Source organism: Muscardinus avellanarius, assembly GCF_963383645.1.
Source record: "Muscardinus avellanarius genome assembly, chromosome: 2".
In the NCBI taxonomy this organism is placed as follows: Eukaryota; Metazoa; Chordata; class Mammalia; order Rodentia; family Gliridae; genus Muscardinus; species Muscardinus avellanarius.
The window spans coordinates 40199154-40222173 of record NC_137787.1 but is presented as its reverse complement, the minus strand read 5'-3'; the positions used below and the strand labels follow the sequence as shown (position 1 = coordinate 40222173).

At 39.6% G+C, this 23020-nt stretch overlaps 1 protein-coding gene across 1 annotated transcript in view; it reads left to right on the top strand.

Annotated features, from left to right (window-relative positions):
• Positions 1-22773, top strand: part of PLCL1 (phospholipase C like 1 (inactive)) — a gene marked incomplete at both ends in the record, with an annotated part of 356295 nt that extends 333522 nt beyond the window's left edge. Inside the window, one exon of the mRNA XM_080689964.1 lies at positions 22591-22773. Coding sequence (XP_080546090.1) covers positions 22591-22773 — 183 coding nt within the window. The remainder of the gene's footprint in view (positions 1-22590) is intronic.
• Positions 22774-23020: the final 247 nt, after the last annotated feature.

The window sequence follows — 23020 nt, the reverse complement described above, 5'->3', positions numbered from 1 at the left end:
AGGGTATTATACCTCTGAGCTACAGCCCTAACCCTTCTTCTTCTTTTTTTTTTATTATTTTAAAAGTGTCTCACTAAGCTGCTGAGGCTGGCCGCTAACCTGTGATTCTCCTGTCTCAGCCTTTTAAGTATCGGAATTATAAGCATACAGCACCACACCTAGCTCCAATTTATTTTTTCATTAGACAAACGCTACAGAGCCTTGCTTTTGGCAAAGCCCTCTGCTAACTGTCCGCACACAACTGTGAACATGACAGGAGCAGCCATGGTGGGAGATGCAGATGTAAAAGGGTGCAAGCATAATTAGTAATTTAATTGTAGCTGAGAAAAGTGCTGTGGCAAGAAAGAAGCCATAATAATTTTACTGGACGTATTGCCGGAGGTTGGCACCATCGTTTTCTATGTTGTTCAATAAGGAAAATACTAGCCACACTGAAATACAAAATACATCATTAAAATTAAATGAAATTATATATTTAGTTCCTCAGTGGCACTAGTCACATTACAAGTACTCAGTGGCCACATGTGGTTAGTGACTTCCAGAGTGGACAGCAGAGTATCTCCTTCGTAGCAGAGATTTTCATTAAGAACACTATCTGGGCTATAGAATTACACCAGGATTGTAAGGCAAAATGAGAGCGCTCTTAACTGTTAATTCCTTAGAGAGCAGAAGATATATGTATTTACCGGAATAGCCTGCTTCTGGCTGCAGGCCACAGTACAAATCTCATCCTAGTCTGGCCTTCGAAATGACAAATGAGGCTTGATTTTTAAATTAGAGACATATTTCCTCTTCTCTTTAGTATTCTGAATATTGAGGTTTTACATTCTGTGTATGATCATTTTGTATATTTGAGCAATTTGTCCAGAGTAACTAGGGAATTTTTATATGTTTTTTCCTTTTACTTAAAAGTCTGACTATAGAAAATAAATGTTATGTGGTATAGAGAGACGAGGAATCTTGGCGACTTATACTTTAAATAGTACAACAATGTTTGGACTTCCATAGCTAAGAAAATTAAAACTCTATGTCAGTACAGAGAATCTCCATTTTTTTTCAGGCAAAAGAGAAAATAATATGTGGGTGGAGAATAAGGAAATCAGCTGTGATGTTCAATATCCTTGAGGTTGACACTAGTGGAGAACTTCATTAAAATATGCAACTTAAAGCTGTCATGGTGGGGAATTTGCTTTTGCTGCCACACCTAAAGGTCACCCTTTGAAGGGAGCTGAGATGGCCACCAGGGTCCATTGATTTCTTGCTAATACTGAAATGTCCTCTGGCAGGTGTCAGCCCTGCTGACTGAACAAATAAATATGAAACGTTAGGAAATAAGGAAGTGTGGCCCGTGGGATCCTGTTGTAGACTTGTTAGAATGCTTAGCATTTGCTCTGAATAGACATATGTCAATTTTTACTTAAACAGCATAACACATAGGACTATATGAGGTACACAAATATTAATGAAAAAATATTTTTCATAGAGGAATCTGACTTCTCAAGTCTCTAGGGTAAGAAAGCTTTAACTTCCTGTCTAGGTGTAGGTAATTAATTTGTTTCTAGTGGGGTGGCTCTCTCCTGTTAAGCAGGTCATTTTTCTTAAGGACAGGATTTTATTTTCTGCATACGAGTTTCTGCTTACACCCTGCGCTCCAGCCACGACTCTCCCTTTGCAGACCTCCCAGTATCCTGTGTTGATGTCTGTCTCTGTGTCTCCCTGTACACTGTTGACCTGCCGCCCCTCACACAACTTGTCCACAAGCTGTAAGACTCAGTCCCAGCAGGACATGTCTTTGAACGGGAATTACATTTATGATTATAAAGCCATGTCTATCTCATAAAAAAAAGACCCTATCTCCTTCTGAGGTTGTTTTGCTCAGTGGCTTATTGTTAGATTTCTTTTTTCAAGTTGTTCAGTAAATGAAGAATGATAGAAAGAGGAACATATCAAATGTTCTGCTGCCCTAGGCCATGGAGACCATGCCATGGTTGCATAGAAAGGACCACCCTACCTTAGTACTGATCTGGTTCCCCTTTGCACCCCAAAGGTGCTGACCCTGAGGTGCTAACATTTATTCTGCATTATTGGCAAATAAAAAAACTAGAGAACCATTTTCCAAGCAGATTGTCAAGTAAGGGAAGAAACTGATTTTACTTGGAGTGATGTGTGTGTGTGTGTGTGTGTGTGTGTGTGTGTGTGCGCGCGCACGCACGCGTGATGAGCTCCTTGGTACATGGGCAGTTGTACAATTGATCTTTTCTCTCTCCCCTGTCACTTCTGAGGTTAGTTGGTGTATTAGGCACAGTAGGATGAGAGGGAAGCAAAGGGAAGGACCTATAGTGTGGACCTTTTCTATTGCCTTTGACTCACATATTTTCCTTTCTGTGACTATAAATATATACCAATAACATTTTTCACATGCTAAATCATATTGTTAAATAAAGGAGAGATCTTTATAACTACTAACAAATTACTTAAACCTAAGAGCTTATATCATATTAGACTAAGTTGTATGTATTAAATTTTTCCCCCAAAAAAGTATAAAGATACTGCCTCATACATGTAAAAAGGCATGGATATTCTAATATCCTATTTTTTTCTAACATAAGAAAAACTTTATTGTTTTTTTTTTTTTTTTTTTTGAGGGTACTGGAGTTTGGACCCAGAAGCATACTATCTATCTGAGCTACACCTCCAATTCTATTTAATCTTTTTATTTTTAAATAAGATTTTGCTAAGTTTCTGAGGGCTTCACTAAGTTGCTGAGGCTGAGATGGAACCTGATAACCTCCTGTATCAGCCTCCTAACTGCTAGGATTACAGGTGTGTGCCACCATGCCCATTTTATTAGGTATATGTTAAAGTTACTATTATTCCTTCTTGACTCACCAAATTAAGAAAAAGAGTAGCTAGGTAGGTGTTCTGCCTTTAAAAAGACACAACAAGTTCAGGTTTTGCTAAGAAAGGTATTTTCCATCTGAAAATCTGTGTTTAGTGTTGACTTCTAATTTAAACATTTATACAGGCTAGTGATACACCAATGTTTTTTGATGACTTTGTCAGTTCTCAGAATTTATTTGAGGCCACATTTACATACTTAGAATGACGGGTGTATATGTGCATGGAAGCAGAGGCGTAGACCAAATGTTTTTAAGAGGCTGTTGCTAACCATTGGAGCACAAGCTTTTTGTGAACACACTTCTTTTCTACCTGTGCCCAACACTGGGGAGCCACCTGCTGGACAGTGTGAGAATTCATTTTCTAGATATATGTGCATAGAATATACGAAATCCTTGCTTTTCTACTTTTATGTCAGGGTAGATTTACATTTAAGCTAATGTGTTTCACATTTTTATTTGATGACTAAAATTCCCACACATATATCACACACATATCAAGGTTCCAAAATAAGGAGGGAAAACCCATCAGGATATTATGAAAATCAAGTTGGAAGAACAGTCAATCCTAGAAGTGGAGGCTTTCCACTACTTTCATATTTTCTCTTTTTTCCATTCGCATCTCATTATTCAGCTTTTTCTGGATCTGTCTGTGCATTACTTACATATATAAAAGGCTCTTACAAAAGGCTTTCGACCCCCCTCTGCTACTTTTCCTCTACACAGCCGAACATCTCAACAAGGCTGTTTATTTTGCCACATCTACTTCCTTAGCTCCCACTCGCTCCTTGGCTGACTTTAATCTGTCTCCTTCCCTGGCACTCCATTAAATCCTTCTCACCAAGGTCAGCAGAACCACCTCATCATGAGCTGTTGGAAACACTTCTCAGCTTCTATCATGACCACTTGGGAACACCCTTGTCACTCTGTCTTCACCCAGCACTGCCTCTCTCCATTTTTTTTTTGGAGAGGAGCACTTGTCCCTATCTTCTGCCTGTATCTCTGGTTCTTTCTTCCAAGAGTCCCTTGTGGGTCCCCCTTTCTCTGCCCTACTGCTTAATGTTGACATTTCCTATAGCTCTAGCCTAGTGTTATGGTTTGGTTATAGAATGTCTCCTGAAGAACTCATATATTAAAGCTCAGAGTTGATATAGTTAAATCATGAAAGTTGTAGTCTCATCATTGGAAAATTCAATGATTTTCCAATGATGGTGGAACGTGGCTGGAGGAGGGGTTTCCCTGAGGTATGGCCTTAGGAACTGTGCTTGCATCTTGAATCTCCTTGCTTGTTCTCTTGCTTCTGATCTTGGTGATGTGAGAGCAGAGCTCTCACTTTCTCTGCTTCCTATAACCATACCTGGCATGGGCTGAACCTCTGAAATCTCTAGGACTGTGAGCAAATAAATCTCCCTTTTGCTTAGTTGTGTGGTCAGGTTTGTTCTGCATTCCCACTGCTGTGAGGCTCTTTTTTCTTCTTAATCTACCCTTTCTCCCTGGATGATAACTGTCACACAAATGGCTTTGATTATCCTGCCCATGATGTCAGTAACAAATGTATATCTTTGGCACCTTTCCTTATCTCATATACCTCCACTACCCATCAGTCACCATCCCAAGCCAGTCCTGCATGTATCTTTATATATGTCTCCCACTGCCCCAGGGACACCTCTGGTATCCAGGCTTGATGAATGAATGACAACCCAGAATCATCCAAGCCAGAACCCTGGCTTGATCCTTGATCCTTTCCCTAACCTCCTACCTCCAATTAGTTACACTCCTGGCTCAGCCTCCTAAATATCTCTATTCCCAAGGCTACCACCTTGGTCACCATTCTTTATCCTCTGAGTTGTGGAAAGTCTTTCTTTTCTCAAATACCCCCACCCCTCTTTGAAGTATAGCAGCTGGAGTTACCTTTTTTATGTAAACATGTTCTGGCTATTTATTGCTGCCTTCTGCCAGAGTAGTCTTCCCAATATTTCTATGGCTCCTCTTCCAAAGGAGCTGCTTTGAGATTTGCCCACCAAATCCCCTCCTTTCTTTCCAGTTTTATTTCTCTTCACCTTCCTCTTCAATGTACCATTCCGGCCACACTGAGCTCTTCCAAGTTTCTCAATAGCACCAGGCATGCTCTCAGGCTGTCTCGTTTGCCTCAAAAGCATGTTTAAGACCCCTGCTTCCTGAGAATCCCAGCCTGTTCTTTCCACACTGTGTGGCGCACTGTTACCTGTGCTTCAGGTGTCTGCTCCGGTCCCACATCTTCAGGATACCTCTACTGACATCTCCACCTGCCCAATGTTAGGTATCCTGCTATAAATTTCCATGGGACCTCATTCTCCCTGATTTAGCAATTTAATTGCTTCTTTATCTCCTTCTAGCTGAAAAGCTCTCTCTCAGTTAACATAATTAAATGGTAGATTTTAAAATAGCAAATTTTAAACCCAGCCATAATTAATAAAATTTTAGTATGTAAGATGAACTCAAAGAAGGTCTCATTGAATGTTTCGTAGAAAAGGAAACTGCAGCCCACTGGAGTGAGGGATGTATCCAAGGTCACGTAGCCAATTCATACTTTATGAACCTTCTACTCACTGCTAACATCAGCCACAGCTCCTGTTCTTTCTGTCCTTTTGACCACTGCTGCTTCCTCTACAAGAGACTTGAAAAGCCTCAGCAGGGACAAAAGCAAACCATATCTTGCTTTTCTTCTTAGTCAAATGCTATAATTTATCATGTGAAATAGATATTTTTTATTTCTTTTCCTTGCATGAGTTACCAGGAACAGAGACTCATCTGGGCTTCTTTAGGTTGAGACTATATGTGATGATGCAAGAAACAGGTGTTTTGGGAAAAGGAGCCACAGAAGGGCAGCCTCAAAATCTAGATGGTTATTCACAACTCAAAAACAGGTTGGGGCTGTGTCTCCTTCTCATCTCCCTTGGATGCACAAGGTCATGACTTTTCACTCTGGTGTTGTGGCCTTTGAGGGGCTCAGCTCCGCACCTCTTTTTTTTTTTTTCCCTCTGCACGTTTTCTATCACCACTTTCTGTTCGCATCTGACTAAGGTTCTTTGAATTTCCTACTTCCAATTTCTCAAGGAGTTAAAATCTGATTGGTTTGTCTCTGTCACCTCTGCATGGCATGAGGACATCTCATAGGCCACTGGTCGGCTACTAAGGGGCCTGTGTGAAAGCTCCTTCTATCTAACTTGTGGCAGGGAGGGTGGGGCTGTTGCAGTGCAGAGCAGGGCCATCCTAGCTCAAGGTCCACCCAGGGCTGTTTTTTAGCAGCCGTCGGTAGCCATGGGAAGCATCACCCAGGCTTGTCAAGTGGAGTTCTGGTTTTCTACAGGCTGACAATTGAAAGTTCCTCTATTCGTTTTTTCTTTTTTGGTTCACATATCCAAGAATATGAATCAAAAAAAGAACTATCAGCTACTGACACATTAAGGAATTGAATATGAATGTTCTCTCCCACTGGTTGCTGATAGTTTCATTCTCACAGTAATCTATTCTGGGGAAAAAAAATTTGAGGCCTGGATAAGGAGAGGGATTAGGGAGGCGTCAGCATGACAACATGGAGCGGTTTTGGGGATGTATGGTGAATTTTTCCAGGCACATATATTTATAAAGTTGACTTAAAAATAAGAATGTAAAAATGATGATATTTGACATTTAGAAGAAATGTTTTGACAAGTGTATATGATGACTTAATGGTGCATATTCCATAAAGTCTGCAGGAGTGAAACTGTGGAAATATGCGTGGTTCCAGTGAAGGGTATTTACTGCTGCAAACTGGTGTTGTGCTTCCCAGTGCACTCTCTGTCACTCCTGCTTTTGCTCTAATTCCACATAACTGGCTAATTATTTTCAGAGATGCTAGTAATGTGTGAACCTTGATTAAGTTTATTTAAAAAAATACAATAAAAGATGTTATGGGCAATTCAGACAAAATTAATATGTACTGGATATTAGACAATACTGAGTGAATGTTAGTTTCTTTGGGGGGGATAATAGTAATATCATGGTTATATAGAATGTCCTTATTTTCATAGCATGCGTCATGAGGTCTTTAGGGTGAAATAAACATGTACAGATGGGGATAGATGGGTTGATAAAGCCAACATGTCACAGTGTGAACAATTGGGGAATGCAGGTAATATTCTTTGAACTTGTGTGTAGGGATAAGAATAATCCAAATGAACATAAAAGGTTGGGGGAAAATGTGTTGCCAGCAGTTTGGTATTGTAGATGGGTTGAGTTTGAGATCTGAAACATGAGTCTTGGATGAGAGGAAAGAAGTCTTGACATTTCCTTGGGGTAAACATTGGTTGGGTGTTAAGGCAAATGCTTTGCTGGGTTTGGTGCACAAGAGCAAATATTCATTAATGGACCAAATTTCTGTTGTTGAAGAAGCTGAGTTGGCCACATCCTCAATTTAACTACTAAGAATAAATAGCACATTTCATTCCATAGATGCCTCAGCCTCATATAGAAAAATGACTAGTTGGTTGAATGTTTAGGACATTTGTCCCTGTGACAATGTCTGGCTGGTAACTATTTGGCCACATCAGTTGCCATTGAACTGCAGTGCATGTCAGCATAGGTGGCCGCCCCCGAAGCCATGGGATGGGCCAGCCCTGAACACTGTGATGAACTCTCAAAGGGGATGATTTCCTCTTAAGAAAACCATCACATTTTTGCAGAAATACAGAATAAATGCCCTTGGTAGAAGGACATATCTAGACCAGATGCAATCCTCTCATCAGGGAATGTCATACACATGAAAGGTGCCCCCTGAGGTGTACACACACACACACACACACACACACACACACACACACTCACTTGCTGAAATTCAGAGCACTTGGAAGTGGTGAAGCAGCTGAAGCCATCCTGTGATCGGATCACCCTGACTCTGGACTCTTGGCATTGCAGCTGCAATCTTATTCTGGCATTTTTGCAGAATTATTTTTTTGGATGGATCAAGTAACCAATAATTTAAGCCATGTAATCAGAAGCTGTTTGATAGGAAACCTTACCCTGCAAATACCAGAAAGCACTTACAAAGTGTTCTTCTAATATTAGTAAGTATCTCTATAGCCTTTGTCTGCTCTGGGGATTTGGAGAATCCTACATCTTTCAAGCTGTTGGAAATGATCTTTTTGAAATGGAAATAGCATGTGTTGGCCAAGTTGATATTTCTATAGAAGCCCTTCCTGTGTTTGTCTTATGATGGTAGTGTGATTTCAGATTTCAGGGTGGCACTCAAGATGGCAACATGAATTCAGATTTCTTTTTTTTTTTTTTGTGGTGGTACTGGGGTTCCTGGAAGCCCTTCTACCTCCGGGCTACACTCCCAGACCTATTTTTACATTTTTATTTGGAAACAGGGTCTCTTAAGCCAGTGCGCACGGCTGGCTTCGAACCTGCGCGATCCTCCTGTCTCTGCCTCCCAAGCGCGGGGATTACAAGCGTGCGCCACTACGCCCGGCATGAATTCAGATTTCAGAGTCATTTATTATCCACAGAAAGTTAATTTGCAATATCAAAACTTTTCAACAGTGAGTGTTTGTTGTGCTGATGAACATCCATGACTAAAGTTTCACTGAAATGCAATTAATTACTTTTGTTGCCTTGCTAAAAGTTGATATGAATCTTCTGTCTTTTGTTATTAGATCTCTTGACATAGAGACAGATAATCATAATAATGGAAGAAGAGAATAGAGAACAGGGGAACCAACAAGCAGTAACTTCTATTGTTTTATTGACTGGTTCTTTTGTCAAGTGACTTAGAGAGAATTCTCAGGATACCAGTATCATGACACCAACCTGACTTTATAAAGCTTTGTGCAGTTGAATCATATTTTTAAAGTTTAGTTCAGGGTTTTCTATTATTCAGCTCACTGGGGTTGAAGCAATTTTGTTGACATTTTCAGTAAGTGGATTAGCTCACAGTCATTTGCCCAAAGCAGACAGATGGCTTCTCAAACAGAGCACCCTGGTAGGAACCTATCTTAGGGTATTTTCAGAAATATAACAGGTCTGTCACAAAAGATAATGTTTGTCATTCATTTCTTTTGGTGACAGATTATTTCAGTTCAGTTTTACTTTCTCATCAGGCTTAAATGGAACAGCTGTTTTAAAATTTTTCTTCTAGGAGTGAGCAAACATTTCGGTGTTTTATACTGAACAATGTTGTAGCCTCTAAATTACAAGGAAGAAAATGAGCTTCTGTGGGGGGGGGGATGACACACTTTGGAGTTTCTCAAGGAAAAATCATATCAATGCAATTATTACTTAAAATAATTTTAAACATGATGAAATCTTTTATGGTACTAAATGGTGATATAATCATAGCTTTTATTCTTAGTAACATCTTATTTCCCCTCCAGTGTGTCATTTTAAGCTTCAAGATGTTCTTTGTTCTTCATATTTTATAAGGTAAAACACAATAGACTTTTCTATTATCATTAGTGATAGCAAAACATTGCATTTACTGAAACCCTTTGATTTTCTGTTTGTAGAATAATAACACTAACAGTCAATAAAATTTCCATGTATGTCAGGCTTTGTTCTAAATAATTGTGTATATTATCTTTCTTATTATCACAGTAAGTCTGAGATGGATACACTTATAGCAATCTTTATGGATGAGGAAATTGAGACACCATGTTATTTTGTCCCTTCCCCCAAGAAAAGGCTAATATTTGAACCAATATTTGAACCCAGGTGGTCTGACAGTGAAGCTCACACTGTACCTATAAAACAACAACATGATTATAATTTAAAGCTCCAGCTGTTGCCATATAAAAGAACTCTGGAGTCCTTGGAGTCCAACACATTCCTTCATCACTCCTGGAGTTCTGGGTCTGCTCTGCAACCTGTGGGTGCTGCCATATTGGGCGGACAACTTATGTGAGAGATTATTTGGGCTCAAATAGGGAGAGACCATTATTATTCTAGGGATTAGAGAAATGGTACTCTAAGGAGGAGCCATGTGGTCTCTTTTAGCTTTCAGTGATAATTTAGTCTCTAATTCTTGCTCTATTCATCTAACCCATCCAACTCACTATATGCAGATTTGTCTTTGGCTCATGATTCTTTTGTCATATTGATAGCAAAACATTGCATTTATTGAAGCTATTTAGTTTTCTGTTTATAGAATAATAACACTAGTTAATAGAGTTTGCTACATATACCAGGCATCATTCTAAGCCTTACCTGACTAAACCCTCTAAAACACAAATTCAACCTGAGCATAGAGGTACACATCTGTAATCCTAATACTTAGGAGGCCGAGACAGGAGGATCCCAGGTTCAAGGCCAGCCTCAGCAACTTTGCAAGGCCCTCAGCAACTTAAGTGAAGCTCTATTTCAAAAAGTAAAACATAAAATAGGGCTAGATGTGTCATTCAGAGGTAGAACACTGCTGGGTTCAATCACTAGCACAACACACATACATATACACACTTGCATACACATGCACACACACACACACAAACCTACAAAAAATTCAAGTAAGAGACTTCCAGGAAGATGGCGACCGAGAAAAGCGGGGCTTAAGAGCCCCGCTAACAACCAATCTCCATTACCACAAAATCAGCGCCTTTCATAGCCAGAAAAACACCATCACCAGAGAAACAAAAAAATCACCAGGCTCCAGAGAGAAGGCTGACTGAGAACAGAGCTCAGAGCCACAGAGGAGATACACCGGCCTCACGCCCGAGGACGCGGCAGCAGCGCCAAACTGCCGGCGGCAGCGGTGAGTTCACCGGACGGCTACAGCAAGCCGAGGTGAGCCGCTGCGGAACAGCTAGGCGGGATTTTTCAGCGCAGGGAGCATCTAAAGCTCCCAGTGGCTGAGCTCAGCACACGCCGCAGGGACTCAGAGTGGAACTCAAAACCAAGAAGAAATACGCCAGCCTCACGATCAAGGGCGTGGCAGCAGTGCCATATTGCCACCGGCGGTAGCAGCAGCGAATTCACCGAGTCCACTACAGCTACATCAGCGAACTCAAGAACAGTGAGTCAAATTGAGGGCCCCAGAGGAGAAATCCTAGTACTGTACTCCCTGGGAATTGACCCAGTGGGGGAGTGGTGGTGGCAGAGATATCACACCGTAGGAAAACATGCAACCTGGCACCCCCTATAGTTTAAAGCAGCCTCTATCGACTCCCTGGGTCGGAGACTCTGTGATACAACCCAGTAAAGGAGTAGTGGGGTCTGAGATACTACAGACTTGAGATCCAGAGCACCTTAAGTGAAGTCATAGTGACCCAAGAGAAGAACCCAGAGAAGGCACAAACTTCTGAAATCATGGGAAAGAGGAATAACACTGGAGCAATGAATGCCCACAACCCCACAACATCAGAACCTGATAAAACAAAATCAGAGATTTCTAGAAGATCAAATCAGGAAAATAACTGTAGAAATAATAGAGGTGCTTCGAAAAGAACTCAGAGAGAGCCAAAAAGAGATAAAGGATGTAATCAATGAAGTAAAGGCCTCAATTCAAAGCACAAACAACCGATTAAACCACATGGAGAACAGAATCTCGCTCTTAGAAGATGATCATTCCAAAAATTAACGCATAGTTTCTAATCTAGAAAAAAATATCCAACAGCAGGAATCTGACATTGAAGAAATATGGGCCCATTTCAAGAGAGCTAACCTAAGAATAATTGGAATAGAGGAGGGAAAAGAAAGTGAAACCAAAGGGATCAACAATCTCTTCAAGGAAGTAATAGCAGAAAATTTTCCAGACATAGAGCAAGAGGTCGATACGCAGGTCCAGGAAACTTATAGAACTCCCTTTAGACAGGATCGGAGAAGAGGATCCCCACGCCACATAATTGTCAAAATGACCAATGTGGAAGCCAAGCAGAGAATCTTAAAGGCAACAAAAGCAAAGGGCCAAGTGACATTCAGAGGCAAACCAATTAGAATCACTCCAGACTTCCCAAACCAAGTCATGAGAGCCAGAAGGGCTTGGAGTAACATATTCCAAACTCGGAAAGAAAACAACTTCCAGCCAAAAATTTCCTACCCAGCAAAACTTTCTATCAAATTAGATGGGGAAATAAGAAGCTTCCATGACAAACAGAAACTGAAGGAATTTATGTCTTCAAAACCAGCGCTAGAGAAAATACTCAAAGAGATTAACTACAAAGAAGAAATAGGTAACACACGTCAGAACCAGAGAAACAAGATTTTCCATCCAACAGACAACTAAGATTGGTTATCTGTGGAGATTCATTATTTATGTTAGTCTTTTACCTATCTCTAAAGGGTATTGTTTGCCTTTATTGTTGTTAATTTTTAGGATTTCTAGTTGGAATATTAATATACCTTCAGATATAGCATTTGGAAATATTTTATCCCATTCTATTAGTAACTTTTAACTCTGTTTACATTGTCTTTGGATATACAATATTTTTTTATTTTTTAGGGAGTTTGTATACTCTTCTGTTGCCTGTGCCATTGAAATCATATCCAAGAAATCACTGCCAATTTCAATGTTGTGAGGTTTTATGACCCAGATTTTCTTCTAAAAGTTTATAGTCTTAAGATTTATATTTAGGTCTTTTATCTATTTTGAGTTAATACTTGTATATGTGATTAGGTAAGGGTCCAATTTTATTCTTTCCCATGTAATTATTATTTTTCAACAATATTTAGTTAAAAGATTATTATTTCCACCACCAAATGTTTGTGGAAACCTTGTCAAAAATAACTTGACAATATATGGAAGAATTTATCTCTAGGCTTTTATTTAACTCCAATGGTTTATATATCTGCCTTTAGAACAGTACTATACTGTTTCAATTATTGTAGCTTTATATGGTTTGAAAGCAGAAAATATATATCTTCTAGCTTTGTTCTTTTTCCAGATCGTTTTGGGTATCTAGAATCCATATTCCATATTATGATAGATTTTTTTCTGAAAAATAAATATATAAATATATGATAGTTTCACCTAAAAAAGTAGAAAAAATATTCTCTGGTAAGAAAGAAAGCAAAAAGAAATATTGAAATGTTATCTTTAAGTCATCAAAAGCTTGGTATCAGACAAATGAAACTGTTATGTGAGATTATCATTTTTAATTTTGGATAAATTGCTATAATGCTAGATGTCAACCACTAAGCCAAGCATGGGAGGGAGGGATGGGGAGAGAATGGGGTGGGGATCGGGTGGGGGCTGACTGGGTGATGTGTGCATGTATGTCTACAAAAGTTTTTTGTATCCCACTATGATGTATGAATACAGCTCACCAATAAAAAAAATTCTAGTACTTTATATTAGCCATTATGATATATACTTTGTGATATACATGATATGTAGTATATGAATTAACTGTTAGTATTGATTTTTACAAGAAGTTTTGTAAAGGGCCCAGTACAAGACAGAAAGATAGTGACTAAGAGGAAAGCCAAAATAAAATAAAGACATTGTTTCTGATCTGTGAGTAGTTGTTCACCCTCTGTACTCTGTCCTCTTGTTTGTATAATTACTATATACAAGAATATTGGCACAAACTAGGTAATTTTTTTTTGGTGTGGTGCTGGAGATGGAAGCCAGCGGCATTTTACCTCCAAGCTACAGCCCCAGCCCAAATTTTATTCTTTATTTTGAAACAGGGTCTCACTGAGTTGCCAAGGACCTCACTAAGTAGCTGAGACTGACCTCGAACTACAATCCTCCTGTCTCAGCCTCTCAAATGCTGGGATTACAAGCGTGTGCCACTACATCTGGCTTGGTAATGATTTTAATTTGATATTTTATTTGTTATTGTTGACAATATGTTAGACATCCCATACGGTCCATGTATGGAGCTGATTTTATGAATCACAAGAAAATACCCTTTGAGGTGCTTTTGAAGATTTGGCAGTTTTTATGTGTGGTTTATGAATATCATTTACTTTCTTAATTTGTAGGACTATCAGATTTTTTTTCCATGGTGAGAGTCTATTCGTCTTTGTGTTATACCTACCCTAATTAAGGTTATTTTCTTCCGTCTCTTATTACGTACAAATAAATCGGGTTGGCTGCCATCATTTGCTGTTATATTAATGTCTATTTGGTACATCTTCATTGTCATTTTCCTACATATGCATTTGTACACACACATATAGGTGTGGTGTGTGTATGTACAATGGCATCGGATTTTATTTCTCTTTTCAATCTAAACACGTTTATATTAAGTTTAGGCATCTGCCTACTTCATTATGGTTTCTGATATACCTGCCTGAGCATTTCATATTATAATACATATTATTTTAAGTGACTATTCTATAATTTCTTCTTTATTACTAGGGGCAGTCAATTTGATTTATTTTAATAATGCATAAATAGGTTATATTATCTATGAATTTCATTTTTGATTAATAAAGGAAACCCTAAACATATTTATTTTATTTATGTTTTTTTTTTTTAGTGGTGGAGTTGAACCCAGATACATTCTACCTCCAAGCTACACCCCATGTCCTATTTTATTTTTTATTTGGAAACAGGTCCTCATTAAGTTGCTGGGGCTATGTGTGAACCTGTGATCCTTCTGTCTTAGCTTCCCAAGTACTGGGATTACAAGCGTGTACCACCATATCAGGCTTTTATTTTAGAGGGCCTTCATTTCAGTGGAGAATCATTGGCCAAAGACAAATCTGTATATAGTCAGTACATAGTCAGTCGAATGGGTTAGATAAATACAGCAAGAATTAGAGACTAACGTATCATCGAAAGCTTAAAGAGACCACATTGTTCCTGAAGTCAAGGGAAGAGTTGGGTGCGTCTCAGCTTACTGCTACTTTAGAACAAAGTAAAACAGGGACAACAAATTGGAATTTGAGACCAAAAAATTCATATTTCTTTATTTTGTGGTACTGGGGATGGAACCCAGGGGCATTCTATATCTGAGCTATACCCCCAGCCCTCTTTTTTATTCTTTATTTTGAAACAGAGTCTCACTGAGTTGCAAAGGGCCTCACTAAGTAGCTGAGGCTGTACGCAAACCTTCATCCTTCTGTCTCAGCCTCCCGAATGCTAGAATTACAAGTGTGCACCATCATGCCCGGCTCATACTTTTTTTTTAAGCTATGTCAACAGTGTTCTCAGTGTAGCAGGTTTTATTGAATATTGAAGTTATTATCAGTACCTGTTAGCACTGTTGGTACTGGATTATCAGTAGTCTTTATATGATTAGTGAGTAACACTTAAATAATATTAAATAACTTCACTTATGTATCATATTCTGTAGATACAAGGTCATAAAATGTCTTCCCACATAATAAAAACTATTTTTAAAAAAACAAGGCTATGCCAGGCGTGGTGATACATGCTTGTAATCCTTGTATTTGGGAGGCGGAGACAAGAGGATTGTGCAGGTTCGAAGCCAGCCTTGCTGGCTTAAGAGACTCGTTTTCAACGCCGGGCGTGGTGGCTCATGCTTGTAATCCCCGCGCTTGGGAGGTGGAGACTGGAGGATCACAGGTTCGAAGCCAGCCGCGCTGGCTTAAGAGACCCTGTTTCCAAATAAATAAAATATAAAAATAGGTCTGGGAGTGTAGCCCGGAGAAGGGTTTCCAGGAACCCCAGTACCATAAAAAAAAAAAAAGAGAGAGTGACCCTGTTTAAAAAAAAACAAAACATTATATGGGAGTGTAGCCTGGAGGTAGAAGGGTTTCCAGGAACCCCAGTACCACCAAAAACAAACAAACAACAACAAAAAAAACCCCAAAAAACATGGCTATCTGGGCGTGGTGGCGCACGCTTGTAATCTCAGTGCTTGGGAGGCTGAGATAGGAGGATTGTACAGGTTCGAAGCCAGCCTCAGCTACTTATTGAGGCTCTCAGCAACTTAGTGAGACCCTGTTTCCAAATAAAATATAAAAAAATAGGTATGGGACTAATCCCCTGGGTTCTAAACCCCCCAGTACCACACAAAAAACAAAAAGAAAGAAAAGAAAAACATGGCTAATATAAAGGTGTCCACCTAAGTTGTAGTAATTATCAATTTGAAGTTACTAAGGTCCTTCATTCTCTCAACATTTAAAGTAGGCAAGATTTCCTGATGGCCAGATATTGTTATAATGTGGAAAGTTATTTGAGAAAGAAATGTGAAAAAGATCTTTCAAATTTAGCATTCAAATTTAATTGTAATTACATAAAATTTTAACAGTACTTCAAGATTTCTAGAGCTTTAATATGATTGTATTTTTATAAACATGTGGTCAGCTGCATTTTGCAACTTTATTTGGACTCTTTAGTATTAAATTACTCTTAAAATTTCTGTAAAATATCTTCTATCCTTTAGAAATAATTTTTCCTCGAGTACTAGATTATCAGGTCCTAGACAGGTCTTATTCTGTTTGTATAGTCCTCAGATATATTAGCTGGAGTAAAAAACCAACTCTAAAATATCTCAGCTACCAAACTAATTTTTTACTTTATATAAAGTTTACAATGTAATAGCTCAGAAGAACATGCTGAATATAAATATCCTTCTATTCTTCTAAAACACAATTTAATTTTCATTATATGATACAGATTTAGAAAGCAATGTTTTATTTGTTTTGAGATCATAGTATAGGAACAACAAAGCTCCTTCAAACCAAGAATATTGGACCAGACTACAACTATTCATTCATATTTCTTGAGGATTCATGTAGCAGAATACCAACTTTCTAAGTTGCCAGTGAAATGCACTTGATACAGTCAGTTGCTAAGATGTTTAAAAATAACAAATGTGAGCATTGATAACTCAATGCAATGGAAACTTCTATTTTAGTGCAATTAAAGTATTTTATATGGAATTTCATAATGGGTACACCTTTGTGCTCTGTAAATCTTAACATCTTGAACATTTTCTACCCAGATAGACTTTCATTCCAGAGAAAAAGAATCTCAGGCTGTCTTTGAATAGTTTTCCTCAATATTTCAAATGTAGAAATAAGGTGGGAATTTGGGAAGATCTAAATAAGTGATGTGTGCATGTATGCCTCTACCAACTAATACCCCATTAAGATATGTGACTACATACACCAAAACAAAAACAAAAACAAAAATTCAACACCGTGTCAGAAGTCTGTCATAACAAAACATTTTTGATTTGCTATTTATTTTTGTTTTTTTTTTTTTTTTTTTTTGTTTTTTGTGACACTGGGGTTCCTGGAAGCCCTTCTACCTCCGGGCTACATTCCCAGACCTATTTTATATTTTTTATTTATTTAGAAACAGGGTCTCTTAAGCCAGCGAGGCTGACTACAAACCCGCGCGATCCTCCTGTCTCTGCCTCCCAAGCGTGGGGATTACAAGCATGCGCCACCAAGCCCGGCTTGATTTGCTATTTACAAGTGGAAGACATTGTAACAGTTGTCTCTACTTCTTTGGAGCACCACATCTAACCTTTTAAAATGATACAGATTCACAAAGAGCATAGTTTTAAAACTCATAAGGTATTGGTTATGTATAGATCGCTACAATATGATTCTTAGTGGTATCAGGAACTGGTAAAGAGCTGCTCACTCTACCTTGGGATCTGCCAACTCTTACTGCGTTTCTCTCCATGAGTGATTCTAGCTGAGGATGTAGACGTCCTGTGGAAAGGGTGTCAGGGAAATTAATCTGCCATTGGGTATGTATTCAGGGATACTCACAGTATTAGCCTGGAGATAGAGCTTCATTTGTTTATCCGTGTAGCTGTGTAGATGGAAGGGTCTTCCCATTCCCAGAGTTGGAATTAACTGCTTTAGATATTTGTGGCATGCTCGGAGACATCCCACACACTTCCTTCACATGTTGATGATGACGCTGGTTTTGATGTCCTCTTGCTTTTCCACACACCAGAATCACAAGGGATAGTGCAGTTCATGGGAAAAATGGGTGTGAAGTAGCCACAGCTGTTTTGTGTGCTACTTTGTCAGACTGTAGCCAAAACTATTCAAACAGTGAAGAGGAACTGAATTTCTGGGTAAGAAAAGAAATAGCAAGAATCCTAACTGTCTTCTGATAGATCATAATACATACAACCACTGAATAATTTATATGTAGAATCCTAGCCTCTTTTATGGTTATGACATAAGGAGATAATATGTACACTTTGTTTCATGCTTGGCATACTGTTTCTAATACACGCCATCTACTTCAATGAGTTGTATTTTCTTCTCAGTAATCAATTTATTAGAAATAGTTAAAATTATGATGCTAAGGATACAGCAGCTCAGTTTTCAGTCTAAGTCACATCAGGTATTTCCTGATTTCTAGATAATACACATTAATTGCAATTTAGCATAGTTAGAAGGATTTGGCAAGGGAAACTTAATGTTTCTTTTAAAAATATTCATTAATTATCATTAATTTTTGAATTAAAATTCCTGTAATGATTACTTTGTGGTTTCCCATGATTCAAACTGCTATTTTCTAAGTGTCTTGGGATTGCCCTAGAATCTTACATTCAGAAGCCAAATAACTGTGGAGGATGAAGGTAGCCATTGTGCTTAGGACTTGGCTACCATCTTCTTCTCCCATCAGCCTCCTGAGATGCCCTCTATCCCCCTCTATCTTCTGGGCTAATGCAGTCCTCATTTTCCTTGAGGTATCCCTAGTATCAGAGGAGAGAAACTATGTATGCCCAGAGGATTGCTCATGTCGAGAAGCCAGCAGCAGCTTGACATTTCTTTCAACTTGAGTGTTCTGTGGTCAAATTGCATATTCATTTTGCATTCCATGCCATACCAATCCCATACTTCTTTTAGTGAATAAAAGGTATTTAAATTTACATACCACTAAGTAAAATGAGTTCTTTTGGGCTTTTCTCTTTCCTCCTCCTACCCCAAGGCCTCTGTTTGAGAAGAACAAAATTAAAACATTACAGATACCATTTTAGCTGGGCATGGTGGTGTATACCTGCAATCCCTGTATTTGGGAGGCTGAGTCAGGAGGGTCATAAGGTTTGAGGCTAGCCTCAGCAAGTTAGCAAGACCCTCAGTGAATTAGCAAGATGCTTTTTCAAAATAAAATTTAAAAAAAGGGCTGAATATATAGCTTGGAAGTAGATTGTCTCTGGGTTCAGCTCCCAGTATCTCCCACACACACAGATAAATGCCCTGTTAGAATCTGCGTTAAACACAGACAACGCATGAATACTTTACCTAATACATCTTGGAGAATATGATCATAGGACAGAGAAGTTGGGAGGGAGGAGGTGTGGTGTAAGCTGGCTCGTCAGTGTCCATGGTAGAGTAGAGAGAGGGGGCGATGCTAGGGCAAAGCGCTGCACATAGAATGGGGAAAAGCTCGCAGTGCACAGGAATGCCAGGGCGGGATTGACTTCATCCTCCCTACCACTCGCCTACCATGCACCGTTTCTAGTTCTGTTGGTGCAAGGTGGGAGGCCCAGCAAAAGACACAGTCCATGGCTCCTTGAAATACAGAGCAGAGCGATGACCCATATTCCTCCTTGATACAACAAATAGACACCATTTTGTATCACCATTGCTCTGTAAGCTTTTCATAGCCTTTTAGTTTTGACTCCATCAGGTGATGACTTAGCTGCTGGAATTTGTTTGCTTTTCTTCCTGTGCTGAGCAGCCACAGGCCTGGTCTCCTGGGTTATCCAGAGATGATGAGGTTCTGTTCTTGCACACTGGTACAAACTGTTTTCTCCTATTGCCCATTGTTTTCTACAGAGACTGACTGCTCTTTAGCAGAACTGGCACAGTCTGGCATTTCAGCTTGGCACCTCTTAGAACTGATGAGATGGCATTTGGGCTGATTAAAATACATTTTATAACCTGCGGTGGGGGATGGATGTGAGAGCATCATGCATCAGTCGTCTCAAGCTGGAGATTTCCCTGTTTCGTTGCTCTCTTGCAGTTAGGGAAGATGCTGGTTTTGCTTTTACAATGTTAGGGTGGACAGTGGGAAAAGGAAATGCTTATAGGCGATATGCCAGAACGAATGTGGGTACACACTCATTATTAATGTTACTTAGTTTTAAAAGGGATCTTTGCATTTGTAAAGACAGCAGTATGCATACCTGTGTAAAAGAGACTCCTGTAGATGCACTTTAAACAACTTAGTCAAATCTATATTAAAAACACACACAGTACCAAGATATTTATCACAATAGTGGAAAATGTTAGCCACTTTCTAAATCTTCTTATAGCATAACTTACCTGATGATTTAAATCTGAGCGGCATTTCAACAGATTTTCTTTAATCTTAGAACTGTGAGGAAAGCCAAGAAATATTTTCATCATTTTTACAGAAGGTTGAAATGGGGACTTTTGCCCCTGCCAGTGTGTTCTTACTGCACCATGTCTTCCTGACCCCAGGTCCCATCTCTAGTGCTGTCAGGCCATCTCATGTGGATGGTATTTTTCTTTTCTATGTTGTTGCCATGGGTAACAATAAATAGGTGGATTTACTAGGTTTTGAAGAGAGGACATGATTTGCCTTTAAAAGATTCCATAGCATGAAGTGACAAAGACTACTTTACAGCTGTGTGACTGGGAGCGATGATCAATCTGGGCCTTCATTTTATTTATTTATTTATTTATTTATTTATTTATTTATTTAGTGGCATTGGGGATGGAACCCAGGGGCATTCTACCTCTGAGCTACCCTCCCAGCCCTAGTTTTTACTCTTCTATTTTTTTTTTTTTTTTTGGTGGTACTGGGGTTCCTGGAAGCCCTTCTATCTCCGGGCTACACTCCCAGACCTATTTTTACATTTTTTATTTGGAAACAGGGTCTCCTAAGCCAGCGCGCGTGGCTGGCTTTGAACCTGTGCGATCCTCCTGTCTCTGCCTCCGAAGCGCGGGGATTACAAGCGTGCGCCACCACGCCCAGCCTTACTCTTCTATTTTTGAAACAGGGTCCTACTGAGTAGCGAAGGGCCTCGCTACATAGCTGAGTCTATCTGCAAACCACAATCCTCCCAAATGCTGGGATTACAAACTGGGCCTCTGTTTTTTATTGGTAAATTGAGACTAAAGAGATATAATAGGGACGCTGCAGCAGTGAAATGAATGAACAAAGCACAAAGAAGAGTCCATGTAGAGAGTATGTATTAAGCAATGTATGTATGTGTGTATTATTATTATTATTATTATTATTATTATTATTATTATTATTTAGGAATTGCATTTTCTAAAGTGGATATGACTTCCCTTTTTAATGTCCAGAGGGGAATCATTCATTGCCCATCTTTTTAAGAACAGACTCCCCCAATTCTGCTGGTGACATGAATATTTTTCCCCTTTCTCACTGAGTCCTCAGTCTGTAGTCCAGCCTTAGTCTTAGACTGGATTACCCACATACTATGTGGAAGAGAGCACAGAGGTAAGAGGCTGAAGACCTCTTTGTTGGTCCAGCACAGTCATTAGCCAGCTGTGACCTTGGGGGCAGTCTTTAACTTCATCAGGCTCAGCTTCACTCCTTCTAATAAGGCTAAACCAGAACCTCCTAGTCTGCATCTAAAATCCCATTCCATGGCTGAGGGGAAGTTCATTTTAACACAAACATTATGCAAAGCCCAGCTGCCCACCTCATATAGTTAAAGGCTGTTATTGGAAGGGTTTGACTCTTATTACCTGAGCTAGATTTGCCAAGCAACTGTATAAATTCAGAGGAATTAAATATTCCAAGGCATTTTTAGCAAATATTTTCTCAAGCACTTTAAGGGAAAATCATTCATCAAATTGAAGAGAGATGCCTCATGGAGTATCTTGCATAAAACAGGTGAATTATTCTCTCTCTCGGCCTCTGCTTCGTAGAAGAATGCTCCAGCTATTAGTAGGACATCCCCCCCATGTCCTCCCACATTGTCCTTCACAGTCTCAGGAGCAGATGAGCAGGTATTGTCAGGAGAATGCAGAGGAGAGAAGGGGAGGAAGCTATTTCCTTTTTTGTCCATACACTATGCAAGCTCATTCCCACTTCCTCACATTTCTCCACTGCGTCAGCCCGGGGGGGCCAGTAACAGTGTTTATACTTGATCATTGTAAGATGAACTCAAATAAAAAGAGTGAGGAAAACCATACTCCAGGACTGATGTCTGTGACAGCGAATGTGTTCCTCTTTTACTTTCTGTTTGGATTGATGTGCTGAGCCTCTGGAGACTCTCTATTAGTCAGATGGGAACATTGTCCTCCGGATGATGGAAAACAGAAGGAATGTGGGTAACCACTAACTTATCAGCAGGCAGGTTGCAAGGACAACTCAGTGTATTCAAAGCCAGCTCAGCAAGCATAAGGTTGTGTGATTTACTACCCTGAGGATGCTTTGCTTTGTAAGCTCTTGTACACTGAAATGCTGATTTAATTTTCAGTTTTTTAAGGAAGGACACCTTTCCTTGTTTTCTCCCAAGCCTGAGAATGCTGAGTCTGAGTGGGTAGGAATTGCAGCAGTGTGCAAAGTCTCAGACCACAGGGATGGGAGGTTCCCCTCTACAGGTGTCTCCAGGGCCTGCCACCAACCACAGAATCAGGCAGTGAGGCTTAAGCTGAGGTCCTGGGCTTGAAGTCTCTTAAGACTACTAGAAAAGCACTGTGGTCAAACCCTGGAAAAGTGAGAGCACAGGTCTGGGTCTGTTTCCTCATTTAGCAGTAGCACTTGGGATATAGAGTAATGTCACTCAAGCTGAGCCTGACCCACAACTCTCTTCTTTGGTGTCTTATTTCTGTCTGTTTGCAGGGACAAGGAGACCTGTTGAAGAATGCCAAGAATGAAGCTGTAGAAAACATGAAGCAGATCCAGCTGGCATGCTTGTCTTGTGGACTGAGTAAAGCCCCCGGCAGCGGTGGAGAGGCCAAGGGCAAGCGCAGCCTCGAAGCAATAGAGGAGAAGGAGAGCAGCGAAGAGAACGGGAAGCTGTGACCCTGGGCAGCGTGCGCTGTTGCCCGTCCTGCCCGCCAAGGACTCTGGTTTCTCATGCTCATTTTCTTTAAGATTTTTTTTTAGAAGTTCACAAAGAGATACCCTTTATGGGATATTGGACATAAAACGTATATTTTCACAATGTCAGTATTTTAATGTAGTTAATTTATCTAAGTTAAAACCTTCAGCAGCAGTGTTTTAAATTCTGAAATATGTGTACACACCTGTATGTGTATGAGTGTGGAAG